At 54.5% G+C, this 12,536-nt stretch overlaps 2 protein-coding genes across 3 annotated transcripts in view; one reads left to right on the top strand and one right to left on the bottom strand.

Annotated features, from left to right (window-relative positions):
- arhgap35a (Rho GTPase activating protein 35a) overlaps window positions 1-1,271 on the bottom strand; it is a 157,509-nt gene extending 156,238 nt beyond the window's left edge. For both annotated transcript variants that reach the window (XM_072490121.1, XM_072490120.1), the window contains exon 1: window positions 650-1,271. The gene's annotated coding sequence lies outside the window, so the exon portion shown is untranslated. The remainder of the gene's footprint in view (window positions 1-649) is intronic.
- Window positions 1,272-3,655: 2,384 nt separating this feature from the next.
- ap2s1 (adaptor related protein complex 2 subunit sigma 1) overlaps window positions 3,656-12,536 on the top strand; it is a 53,919-nt gene continuing 45,038 nt past the window's right edge. The window contains exon 1 of the mRNA XM_072490119.1: window positions 3,656-3,835. Within this exon, the coding sequence (XP_072346220.1) occupies window positions 3,833-3,835 (3 nt within the window). The 5' untranslated portion in view covers window positions 3,656-3,832. The remainder of the gene's footprint in view (window positions 3,836-12,536) is intronic.

The following is a 12,536-nucleotide window of genomic DNA, read 5'->3' as shown; positions in this document are numbered from 1 at the left end:
GATGATGGAGAGAGGGAGGAGGAGATGATGGAGAGAGGGAGGAGGAGATGATGGAGAGAGGGAGGAGGAGATGATGGAGAGAGGGAGGAGGAGATGATGGAGAGAGGGAGGAGGAGATGATGGAGAGAGGGAGGAGGAGATGATGGAGAGAGGGAGGAGGAGATGATGGAGAGAGGGAGGAGGAGATGATGGAGAGAGGGAGGAGGAGATGATGGAGAGGGGGAGATGGAGGTGGGAATGGAGATGTAGGAGGGGGGAGGAGATAGAGATGGGGGGGGAGATGGAGGGGGGGGAGATGGAGGAGGGGGGAGATGATGGAGGAGGGAATGGAGGAGAGAGGAGATGGAGGAGGAGAGAGGAGATGGAGGAGGGGGGAGGAGGAGGAGAGGGAGGAGACCCTCAAGTGAAGCAGCCCCACAAAAAAAATCATACTCTCCTGGTCTGCTCTGAGGTCCCCTGTGACGAATCACCCCCAAAAATAATATGGAGGGAGGGAGGAACAAAAACCCTCCTGAAAATAAATACAAGAAAATAAATGCTGGGAGGCCAAAAACAAAAGGGGAGGGAGCAGGTTTGGAATGCAAATCAGAGCTTCAACAATGAGGGGAAAAGACTGGAGGGTGGAAGCAAAGCGAAAAACAAAACCTACCTTCGCTGTCGTCCCACTGGAGAGGGGGGGGGTTAAGAAGCAATTGTTTTTCCTGGGGATGTTTTTAATGGTCAGCAGACATCTTGTTTTTTTCCCCCCTCTCTCAAGTTAGATTTGGAGGCAGAAGAATAAGAGGGGGATTAAAGTGGCGGAGGTTTGTGGGTTTTTTTTTCCTTCTCTCCCCTCTTTCTCTCTCGTTTTCCCTTCTCTCCTTTCTCCTCTCTCTCTCCGTCTCCTCACTGAGAGGCTGAAATGGCGGACGTTGCTCCCGTGCTCTCCCCCTTCACCAACTTTTTGCCGCCGCTGCTTCCCCCCCAGGAGTAGACATCGCCCATCATGCTCCCTCTCACGCCGCCATGGAGGCGCTCGGGCTCGGCGGTCGGATGATTCCTCCCCTCGATTCAAAAACACCGACCCTCAATCCCTTCCCCCCCCCCAAAAAAAAAAATCCAACCTCCCTTTTCGCTAGGCCGCGCCCGATTTTCACTCAAAAACGTCGACGGACGGCGGCCGCCGCCTCGACTTTCCCTCAAAAAAAACACCGCCTTTCTCCGGAGGCCGCAAAAAAAATCTCTTCACGACAATAAGGGAGATTATTTTTTTTCCCTCTCTGTCCCGCCTACCGAACTTGATGAGTTTTTGTCCCGCCTTACTCTCCTGGGCCGTGGCCTCGATTGGCCAGTGGAGTCGGGGCGGCCACGCCCATTGGTCTCCGGATCCGTCAATCAGACTCGGCGTTCCCGCCCCCTCCCTTCCCAGCACTTTAGGTTGCGCCCTCCGAGGTGCGGTTGCCCCTTCCAGACAGGAAGCGGTTTCCAGCCCCCCACGCCGGACCGGAAGCGCTGGAGGTTAGGGAGGGACGCCGGGAGCTGTAGGCCTGTCCTTGGCCCATTTCAGCCATGCCCCCCTGTATTTATTTAATCCATTCAGGAAAACTATCTTAACGCAAGGTTCACTCCTTTTAAAAAATATATACATTCAGAGTACCCAATTTATTTTCTCCCCTTAAAGGGGCAATTTAGTGTGGCCAATCCACCTAACCCTGCACATCTTTTTGCAAAACCCACGCAGACACGGGGAGAATGTGCAAACTCCACCACGACAGTGACCCGGGGCCAGGATCGAACCCCGGTCCTCAGTGCCATGAGACAGCGCTGCTAACCCACTGTGCCATCCCAAATATGGTAGCACAGTGGTTAGCAAAGTTGCTTCACAGAACCAGGGATTTGGGTTCGATTCCCGGCTTGGGTCACTGTCTGTGCAAAGTCAGCAAGTTCTCCCCGTATCTGCGTGTGTTTGCTCCGGGTGCTCCCTTTTCATCCCACAAGCCCTGAAAGACATGCTTATTAGGTGAATTAGACATTCTGAATTCTTCCTCTGTGTATTGGACAGCACGGTAGCACAGTGGTTAACAAATGTGGCTTCACAGTGCCAGGGTCTCGGGTTTGATTCCTACTTGGGTCACTGTCTGTGCGGAGTCTGCATGTTCTCCCCATGTCTGCGTGGGTTTCCCCCGGGTGCTTCAGTGTCCTTCCACAAGTCCCCCAAAAAAGACGCGCTGTTAGATAATTTGGACATTTTGAATCCTACCCTTGTGTACCTGAACAGGTGCCGGAGTGTGGCGACTAGGGGCTTTTTACAGTAACTTCATTGCAGTGTTAACGTATGCCTACTTGTGACCATAAAGATTATTATTTTAAAAAAGAACAGACGGCGGAGTGTGGCGACAAGGAGATTTTCACAGTAACTTCTTTTTTAAAATAAATTTAGAGTACCCAATTCATTTTTTCCAATTAAGGGGCAATTTAGCGTGGCCAATCCACCTAGCCTGTACACCTTTTGGGTTGTGGGGGCAAAACCCACGCAAACACGGGGAGAATGTGCAAACTCCAGACAGACAGTGACCCAGAGCCGGGATCGAACCTGGGACCTCAGCGCTGTGAGGCAGCAGGGCTAACCCACTGCGCCACCATGCTGCTATGTCATAATATCTCTTGCTTTGTCATTCAATGTTAACGCTTCTGCTAATTTCATTGCAGTGTTAATGTAAGCGTTTAGTGACACTAATAAAGATTTTTATTATTATATATACCCTCCTGACGTGGGTGTAATGACTTAGGCCAGACCTTTGAGATTGGCCAATTAGAATACGAGTTCCCTGATTAGTGGCCCAATCAGAGAACCCCTGTCTGTGTATATAACAGGGAGTGTCAGATCCTCTGCACTCCCGGTGTAGACAGCAGACTGAATGGCCATTCAGCTGTTGGGGTTGTAAATAAAAGGAATTCTGATGACAGGACTTCTGCTTCCGTGGACCTATTACAGTGGGACATCCAAACATTTTCAGAATCTAATTGAAGATCCACTCACTGCTTTGATTTGAAAACAAACTTGAGAGGCTTTTTTTTTTAAATTTAGAGCACCCAATTTATTTTTTCCAATTAAGGGGCAATTTAACATGGGCAATCCACCCAGCCTACACATCTTTGGGTTGTGGAGATGAAACCCCCACAAACTCGGGGAGAATGTGCAAACTCCAAACAGACTGGATCGAACCTGGGACCTCGGTGCCGTGAGCCAGCAATGCTAACCACTGTGCCACCATGCTGCTTGAGAGGCTTTTTTTAATGAAATGAAATGAATGAAAATCGCTTATTGTCACAAGTAGGCTTCAAATGAAGTTACTGTGAAAAGCCCCTAGTCGCCACATTCCGGTGCCTGTTCGGGGAGGCTGGTATGGGAATCGAACCTTGTGCTGGCCTGACTTGGTCTGCTTTCAAAGCCAGCAATTTAGCCCTGTGCTAAACCAGCCCCTAGTAGATCTAGGGGTTGCATGTTTTTTTTTCCACACTCTCACACCTCCCAGTGGAAATCTCTTGAGGAGAGAGTCCTATGTGCAGGAAAGCTGATAGGAAAGGCTGGAGGGAGGCACAGGGAAGAGGACTACACTTCCCAGAGTGCCGCGGGAGGGCAGGGCGGCCCTGCGCAGGCGCGGTGAGGCGCTGCGGCGGCAGAAGAGGTGGGGGGGAGGAGGGGTTAAAACTAAAAGCGTCGCCTGTGAAATAAAACATCGCCCGCCGAGACAGGAAAGGGCCGCTTGCCTCCCCGATATAAATAAACGAACAAACCCCCGCCCGGTTTTAGAGAAGGCAGTCGCACGCCGGTCCCCGGAGGAGCGCCGCCATGGTAAGTGGTGATTGCCTTTCAGGCTCTGGGGGGGGAATTGGATGGAGGCTGAGGCCTAGCCTGAGCCCGGCCACTCTCTCTTCTAACCTAATTAAATAAAAACTTCGTGCCCAGTGGCAGCCTGGCTTCTCGCAAAGCAAATCTCAGCACCTTATTCCTCCAGCCCAGTGGCGATTTAACATGAGCCATATCCCCCCCCCCCCCCCCACACACACACACTTTGTTTTTTTTTTACATGGCATCAGGAGTGAGACATTCAGCCCTTCGAGATCGTGTCACCTTCCCTCTTGTCGGAAGCACCCGCTCGGTGGATCGTTCAAATAATTAATAATATTCATCAGTGTCGCGAGTAGGCTTACGGTAACACTGCAATGAAGTACCTCTGAAAATCTCCTCGGCGCCACACTCCAGCACCTGTTCAGTTACACCGAGGGAGAATTCAGAATGTCCAATTCATTTCGGGACTTGTGGGAGGAAACCGGATCGCCCGGAGGAAACCAGCGCAGACACTGGGAGAACATGCAGACTCCACACAGACAGTGACCCAAGCCGGGAATTGAACCTGGGACCCTGGCATGGGAAGCAATGATGCCAACCACTGTGCTACCGTGGCTTAGCGCATTTTTTTTAAAAAGTGTTCTCTTCCCCTCTCCCCAGGTGAGGACCACAGCTGAGGGAAGTAAATTCATAGGGATCCCTGCGATGCAGAAGGAGGTTGTTTGGTTCATCCAGTCTGCACCAACCTTCCGAAAGAGCACCCTACTCGAGACCACTACACACCTTCCCTTTAACCCCCCCCCCCCTTCCAAATCCCACCTAACCTTTGGACGCTTTAGGGGGCGGGATTTAGCACAGCCAATCCAGCTAACCACATCATAGATCGTAGAACCGCCACAATGCAGAAGGAGGTCATTCAGCCTGTTGAACCTGCACCAACCCTTTGGGCGAACACCTACCCATGTCTGTCCCGCCCTATCCCCATAACCCCGGAGTCTAACCTGCACATCCCCTGGACGCTAACCGGCAATTTAGCACGGCTGATCCACCTAATCCATATATCTTTGGACTGTGGGAGGAAACCAGAGCTCCCAGAAGAAACCCACGCAGACACGGGGAGAACTTACAAACTCCACACATACAGTGACCCAAGGCTGGAATTGAATTCCGGTCCCTGGCGCTGTGAGGCAGCAGTGCTTTAAAAAAAAAATTTTTTAGAGTACCCAATTAATTTTCTCCCATTAAGGGGCAATTTTAGCGTGGCCAATCCACCTAACCTGCAAATCTTTGGGTTTGGGGGGGGCCGCGGGCCGTGGGCGCGAAACCCATGCAGTTCTAACCACTGTGCCGCCTTGGAATTTTAAAAAAATGAACGGGTTTGAATTCTTTTCTGCAGATCAGAGAAGGGGTTGTGGGGTGACCTGCTAGAAGTCTTCAAGGTTATGAAAAGGTTTGTTCGGGTAGAAATAGAGAAGATATAAAGGGTCCAGAGGAGGGACGCAAGAATGATCCCTGGCATGAAAAGCTTGTCGTATGAGGAACGGTTGAGGACTCTGGGTCTGTACTCGTTGGAGTTTAGAAGGATGAGGGGGCATCTTATGAAACTTACAGGATACTGCGAGGCCTGGATGGAGTGGACGTGGAGAGGATGTTTCCACTTGTAGGAAAAACTAGAACCAGAGGACACAGCCTCAGACTAAGGGGACAATCCTTCAAAACAGAGATGAGGAGGAATTTCTTCAGCCAGAGGGTGGCGAATCTGTGGAACTCTTTGCCGCAGAAGCTGTGGAGGCCAAATCACTGAGTGCCTTTAAGACAGCAATAGATAGGTTCTTGATTAATAAGTGGATCAGGGGTTATGGGGAGAAGGCAGGAGAATGGGGCCCTCCCAGTGACTGCTTGCCATTGCGGAGCTCTGAGTAACTCTTTTATTGTCGTCACAATTATTCGGAGCTCGGAGTAGAGCACTTGTTTTAGGAGTCTTGTGTCGGGCATGCGGGCATGGCCCGCTCATCGCAATTGGTCGAGCATGAGTGTGTCTCGATACTGGGGATATTGACCTGGGAGAGGACGCTCAGGTTGGTACACCTAACCTGCCAGTGGATTTGCAGATTTTTGCAGAGACCGTGTTGGTGATATCTCTCCAGGGATTTTGGGTGTCTGCCGTACATTGTACATGTTTCTGATGCATACAGGAAGGCGAGGCCCATGGCTGCTCTGTAGACCAAGAGCTTGGTGCTTAGTTTGAGGTCTCGGTCTTCAAATATTCTGTTCCTCAGGCGTCCACAGACTGCACTGGCGCATTGGCGTCATTAGATTTTGTCATTAATCACTTCCGGTAGTGACCATTACCTGCCAGCTCACGCGAACGGCAGCTCCCGCCGGGATCGATGTTTCGGGCCGCTAAAAGGAGTGGCGGCGGCAATTAACAGGAGGGACCAGCGTGGGAACAGACGTTGGAGAGCCCCCCCCCCCCGTGCATGGAGAGGACCAGGAGCGGAGCCGGCAGACGCGCGAACCCGGGGGAGAAGGTCCAGGAGGACAAAATGGCAGCCAGAGAAGATCGGGAGGTGTGGGCCCAGTGGGCCAGAGAACAGCAGGAGCTCCTTAAAAACTGCTTCATGGAGCTGAAAACGGAGATGCTGGCCTCCATGGAGAGAATTGTGGTGACCCAGAAGGCGCAGGAGAAGGTGATCAAGGAAGTGAGGAGGAAGATGGCGGAGAACGAGGACGAGATCATGGGCCTGGCGGTGAAAGTGGAGGCGCACGAGGCGCTCCATAAGAGGTGGCAGGAGAGCCTGGATGACCTTGAGTGCAGATCTCGGGGCCACAATCTGCGGATCCTGGGCCTTCCTGAAGGAGCGGAGGGGGCGGTCGCAAGCACGTACGTGGCCACAATGTTGAGGACGCTGAAGGGCTCGGGGGCCTTCCCGCGGCCCTTGGAGCTGGATGGGGCGCACAGGGTTCTCGCCAGAAAGCCGAGGATAAACGAGCCACCGAGGGCGATGGTGATACGGTTTCAGCGCTTGGCAGACCGGGAGCGAGTCCTGCGGTGGGCGAAGAAAGAGCGGAGCAGTAAGTGGGAGAATGGCGAGATCCGAATTTCCCAGGATCTGGGAGCTGAGCTGGCGAGAAGGCAGTCCTCCATGGTAAAGGGGTGAAGTTTGGGCTCCTGCACCCGGCAAGACTGTGGGTAACATACCAGGACAGGCACCACTATTTTGATACCCCAGACGAGGCATGGTTGGTCATCAGGCCAGAGAAGCTGGGCCTGAACTAAGGGAATGTTGTATGGGGGTGAAACGTGCGGGTGGGGAGGGACCGAGGCGAGGACGGCGGGTAAAGCATAAGTTTATGGGCATGTCTGCCTGAGTTTGTTTGGGGGTTTTGCTGTTTGTTCTTCTTGTTTTCCAGGTGTTTTGTTTTCTAGGTGCTAGGGGGTGGGAAACGCCCGGGATGGGCTGTCCGGCGCACGGGGAGGTCCCAGATGACACTTGCCCCTCTACCCTGCGGGGGGGGGGGGGGGGCGAAGGAGGCAACAAGTTAAGAGTGGATATAGAGGCGGGAGCGGCCGGGGTCAGCATGGGTGAGCTGACTCATTGAAGCACAATGGAGGGGAAACCAGAGCTAAGCGGATGCTTGGCGGGGTGGGGGGGTGCGCTGCTGCTTTGCTGACTGAAGGGGAGCCAGGTGAGGGGGATGGATGGAGGGTTGGGCGGGGGGAGATGTGGAGGAGGGAGGCAGGGGCATGCGGTTGGCCGCAAAAGGCAGATGGCTAGTTGGGGTGGGGGGGGGTGCGGTTTAACACACCGGATGGGTGGGACAGGTGTTTCACTCGGGGTTAGACTCCAAGACCAGAGGAGTGGCTATTTTGGTCAGTAAGCAGGTGGCGTTTGAGGCGGGGAGCATCGTGGCGTACAAGATGGGTAGGTATATAATGGTGAGTGGCAAGCTGCAGGGGGCCCGGGTGGTGTTAGTGACTATATGCCCCGAACTGGGACGATGCGGACTTTATGAGGCGCGTGTTGGGTAGGATCCCGGTCTTGGAGAGGAGTCACCTGATTATGGGAGGGGACTTTAATACGGTCTTGGATCCGAGCTTGGATCGTTCCAAGTCCAGAACCGGAAAGAGACCGGCGGTGGCCAGGGCCTTGTGGGAGTTCATGGGCCAGATGGGGGGAGTGGAGCCCTGGAGGTTTACGCAGCCAAGGACAAAGGAGTTTTCCTTTTTCTCCCATGTCCATAAAGTCTATTGCGAATAGACTTCTTTGTGTTGCGTAGGGCATTAATCCCGAGGGTGGAGGGGGTAGAATACTCGGCCATTGCGGTCTCGGACCATGCCCTGCACTGGGTGGACCTGCGACTGGTGGCGGAACGGGGTCAGCGCCCTCTCTGGCGACTGGATGTGCAGCTGCTGGCGGACGAAGAGGTGTGAGGGCGGATAAGGAGGAGTATTGAGAATTATGTGGGAGCGAATGACACAGGAGAGGTGACGGTGGCAGTGGTTTGGGAGGCTCTGAAGGTGGTCATTAGGGGATAGTTAATCTCCATTAGGTCCCACAGAGAGAAGAGGGAGAGACTGGTGGGAGAGATACTCAGGGTAGATAGGAGGTACGCGGAGGCCCCAGAGGAGGGGCTGTTGAACGAATGCTGGAAATTACAGGCGGAGTTTGACTTGCTGTCCACTGGGAAGGTGGAGGCGCAGCTGAGGAAAGCGAAGGGGGCAGTTTATGAGTATGGGGAGAAGGCGAGCAGGATGCTGGCGCACCAGCTGCGCAGGAGGGAGGCGGCCAGCGAGATTGGGGGAGTGTGGGACAGGGAAGGCAACATGGTGCTGAGCCCAGAGTGGGTCAATGAAGTCTTCAGGGAGTTCTAACGGAAGGTTATATGAGTCGGAACCCCCTGGGGAGGGGGAAGGGATGAGGCAGTTCATGGACCGGTTGTAGGTGCCCAAGGGTGGAAGCAGAGCGGGTGCAGGGACTGGGGGCCCTGATTGGGTTGGAGGAGGTAGTCAGGGGGCTGGCAGGCATGCAGACAGGCAAGGGCCCGGATAGCTTCCCCGCAGAATCTTATAAGAAGTTCTCGGAGCTGCTGAGCCCGCTCCTGATGAGAACCTTTAATGAGGAAAGGAGAAAGGGATCCTCCCTCCGACAATGTCGCAGGCATTGATCTCGCTTATCCTGAAGAAGGAGAAGGATCCGCTTCAGTGTGGGTCCTACAGGCCGATATCACTCCTGAAGGTGAATGCCAAGCTGTTGGCAAAAATTCTGGCCACCAGAATAGAGGACTGTGACCCGGGAGTGATTGGGGAGGACCAGACGGGGTTTGTTAAGGGGCAGGCAGCTGAACGCGAATGTGAGGAGGCTCCTGCTGAATATCATGATGCCCTCGGAGGGGGGAGGGGGGGGGGGCGATGGTGGCTGCGATGGACGCGGAGAAGGCCTTTGACAGGGTGGAGTGGGAGTATCTGTGGGAGGCGCTAGGCAGGTTTGGATTTGGGGAGGGATTTATAGGGTGGGTCAAGCTGCTGTATCAGGCCCCTGTAGCGAGTGTGTCCACAAACCGGCAAAGGTCGGAATATTTCAGGCTGCACGGGGGACGAGACAGGGGTGTCCCCTGTCCCAGTTGCTGTTTGCCCTGGCAATTGAGCCGTTGGCCATTGCGCTCACGACTTCGGGGATTGGAGGGGGCTGGTGCGCGGAGGGGAGGAGCACCGGTCTCCCTCTAAGCGGATGACATGTTGTTGTATATTTCGGACCCGTTAGAGGGGATGGGAGAGGTCATGAGGATCGTGGGGGACTTCGGGAGGTTCTCGGGGTATAAGTTGAACGTGGGGCACGGGGAAAGCAGAGGCACAGTGGAGGAAAGCGTAGGGGGTGACGTATGAGTATGGGGAGAAGGCGAGTCGGATGCTGGCACATCAGCCTCGTAAGAGGGAAGCAGCGAGGGAGATTGGTGGAGTTAAGGATAGAGGGGGGAATACGGTGCAGAGTGCGGTGAGAATAAACAAGGTATTTGGGGACTTCTATGGGGATCTGTACAGGTGTGAGCCCCCCAGAGGGGGAGGAGGGGAGGCAATGATTCCTAGATCAGCTGAGGTTCCCGAGGGTGGAGGAGGAGGAGGTGGCTGGTTTGGGGGCGCCAATTGGGCTGGAGGAGCTGGTTAAAGGATTGGGAGGGTTGCTAGTGAGGACTTTTAATAAGGCGAGGAGGGGGGGGACCTTGCCCCCGACAATGTCCACGGTGCTGATTTCTTTGACCTTGAAGCGGGACAAGGATCCATCGCAATGTGGGTCGTATAGACCGATCTCGCTCCTCAATGTTGATGCTAAGTTGCTGGCGAAGGTACTGGCTACGAGAATTGAGGACTGTGTTCCGGGGGTGATTCATGAGGACCAGACGGGATCTGTGAAGGGTAGGCAGCTAAATACAAATGTGCGGAGGCTCCTCAATGTGATTATGATGCCCTCGGTGGAGGGGGAAGCGGCGGTAGTGGCAGCTATGGACGCAGAGAAGGCCTTTGATCGGGTGGAGTGGGAGTATCTTTGGGAAGTGTTGCGGAGGTTTGGGTTCGGGGAGGGGTTCATCAGTTGGGTCAGGCTGCTATACAGAGCCCCAGTGGCGAGTGTGGCTACGAACCGGCGGAGGTCGGAGTACTTTCGGCTGTACCGAGGACGAGGCAGGGGGTGCCCCTTATCCCCCTTGTTTGCACTGGCAATTGAGCCGCTGGCCATGGCACTGAGGGAGTCCAGGAAATGGAGGGGACTGGTCCGGGGGGGAGAGGCACACCGGGTGTCGTTGTATGCCGACAACCTGTTGTTGTATGTGGCGGATCCAGTGGAGGGGATGGCGGAGGTCATGCGGGTCCTTTGGGGAGTTTGGGGACTTTCCGGGGTATAAACTCAACGTAGGGAAGAGTGAGCTCTTTGTGGTGCATTCAGGAGACCAGGGAAGGGGGATAGACGAGCTACCGCTGAAGATGGCGGAAAGGAGCTTTCGATACCTAGGGATCCAAGTAGCTAGGAGTTGGGGGGCCCTGCACAAGCTCAATTTGACGCGGTTGGTGGAGCAGATGGAGGAGGATTTTAAAAGATGGGATATGCTGCCAGTCTCGCTAGCGGGTAGGGTGCAGTCGGTCAAAATGACGGTCCTCCCGAGGTTCTCTTTGTGTTCCAGTGCCTTCCCATTATGATCCCAAGGCCTTTTCAAACGGGTAAGCAGGAGCATCATGGGATTTGTGTGTTTGAATAAGACCCCGAGGGTGAAGAGAGTGTTTCTGGAGCGTAGCAGGGTCGGGGGGGGGGGGTGGGGGGTGGGGGGGGGGGGGGGGGGCTGGCGTGCCGAATCTGTGTGGCTATTATTGGGCAGCCAATGTGGCGATGATCCATAAGTGGGTAATGGAGGGAGAGGGGGCGGCATGGAAGAGGCTAGAGATGGCGTCCTGTGTGGGCACGAGCCTGAGGGCGCTGGTGGCGGTACCTCTCACCGACAAGGTACACCACGAGGCCGGTGGTGGCGGCGACGCTGAAGATCTGGGGGCAGTGGAAGCGACACGGGGCGAGGTGGGAGCCTCGGTTTGGTCCCCGATTCGGGAGAATCATCCGGTTCGTCCCGGGAAGGATGGATGGGGGGTTTCGGAGCTGGCATCGGGCAGGGATTAGAAGAATGGGGGACCTGTTCCATCGATGGGATGTTTGCGAGCCATGGGGCGCTAGAGGAGAAGTTTGGGCTACCCCCGGGAAACGCTTTCAGGTACATGCAAGTGAGGGCGTTTGTGAGGCGGCAGGTGAGGAAATTCCAGCTGCTTCCGGCACGTGGGATTCAGGACAGAGTGATTTCGGGTGTATGCGTTGGAGAAGGCAAGGTTTCGGGGATTTACCAGGAGCTGAAAGAAGAGGAAGAGGCCTCGGTGGAGGAGTTAAAGGGCAAGTGGGAGGAGGAGCTTGGGGACGAGATAGATGAGGGTCTGTGGGCTGATGCCCTGAGTAGGGTTAACTCTTCCTCCTCTTGCGCCAGGCTCAGCCTAATACAGTTCAAAGTTACTCACAGAGCGCATATGACGGGGGCGAGGTTGAGTCGGTTCCTTGGGGTGGAGGACAGATGTGGGAGGTGCTCAGGGAACCCGGCAAATCACGTCCATATGTTCTGGTCGTGCACGGCGCTGGATGGGTTTTGGAGGGGTTTTGCGAGGACTATGTCCAAGGTGGTGAACGCCCGGGTCAAGCCGAGCTGGGGATTAGCATTATTTGGGGTATCGGACGAGTCGGGAGTGCAGGAGGCGAAAGAGGCCGGTATTCTGGCCTTTGCGTCCCTGGTAGCCCGGCGGAGGATTTTGCGACTATGGAAAGATGTGAAGCCCCCCAATGTGGAAGCTTGGATCAATGACATGGCAGGGGTTCATCAAGCTGGAGAGGATAAAGTTTGCCTTGCGAGGATCTGTGCAGGAGTTCCTCAGGCGGTGGCAACCGTTCCTAGACTATCTCACGGAGCGTTATGAGGTCAGCAGCAGCCCAAGGTGGGGGGGGGGTTCTTTTGGGGTGGCGTTTGGGTGAAGGTGGGGGGGTTTTCTCTAATTGTGGTTTTTTAAACATAATTTTTATTAAAGGTTTTCATAAAATATCAATAACAAAATGAGAACAAAGAACCCAACAGGGTTAAGTACAAAACACAATCTAAAAAAAGCAACCCCCCCCCCCCCCGAGCT

Source organism: Scyliorhinus torazame, chromosome 25, assembly GCF_047496885.1.
Source record: "Scyliorhinus torazame isolate Kashiwa2021f chromosome 25, sScyTor2.1, whole genome shotgun sequence".
NCBI lineage: Eukaryota > Metazoa > Chordata > Chondrichthyes > Carcharhiniformes > Scyliorhinidae > Scyliorhinus > Scyliorhinus torazame.
The sequence above is the reverse complement of the archived record's forward strand: the minus strand, read 5'-3'. Positions and strand labels throughout refer to the sequence as shown.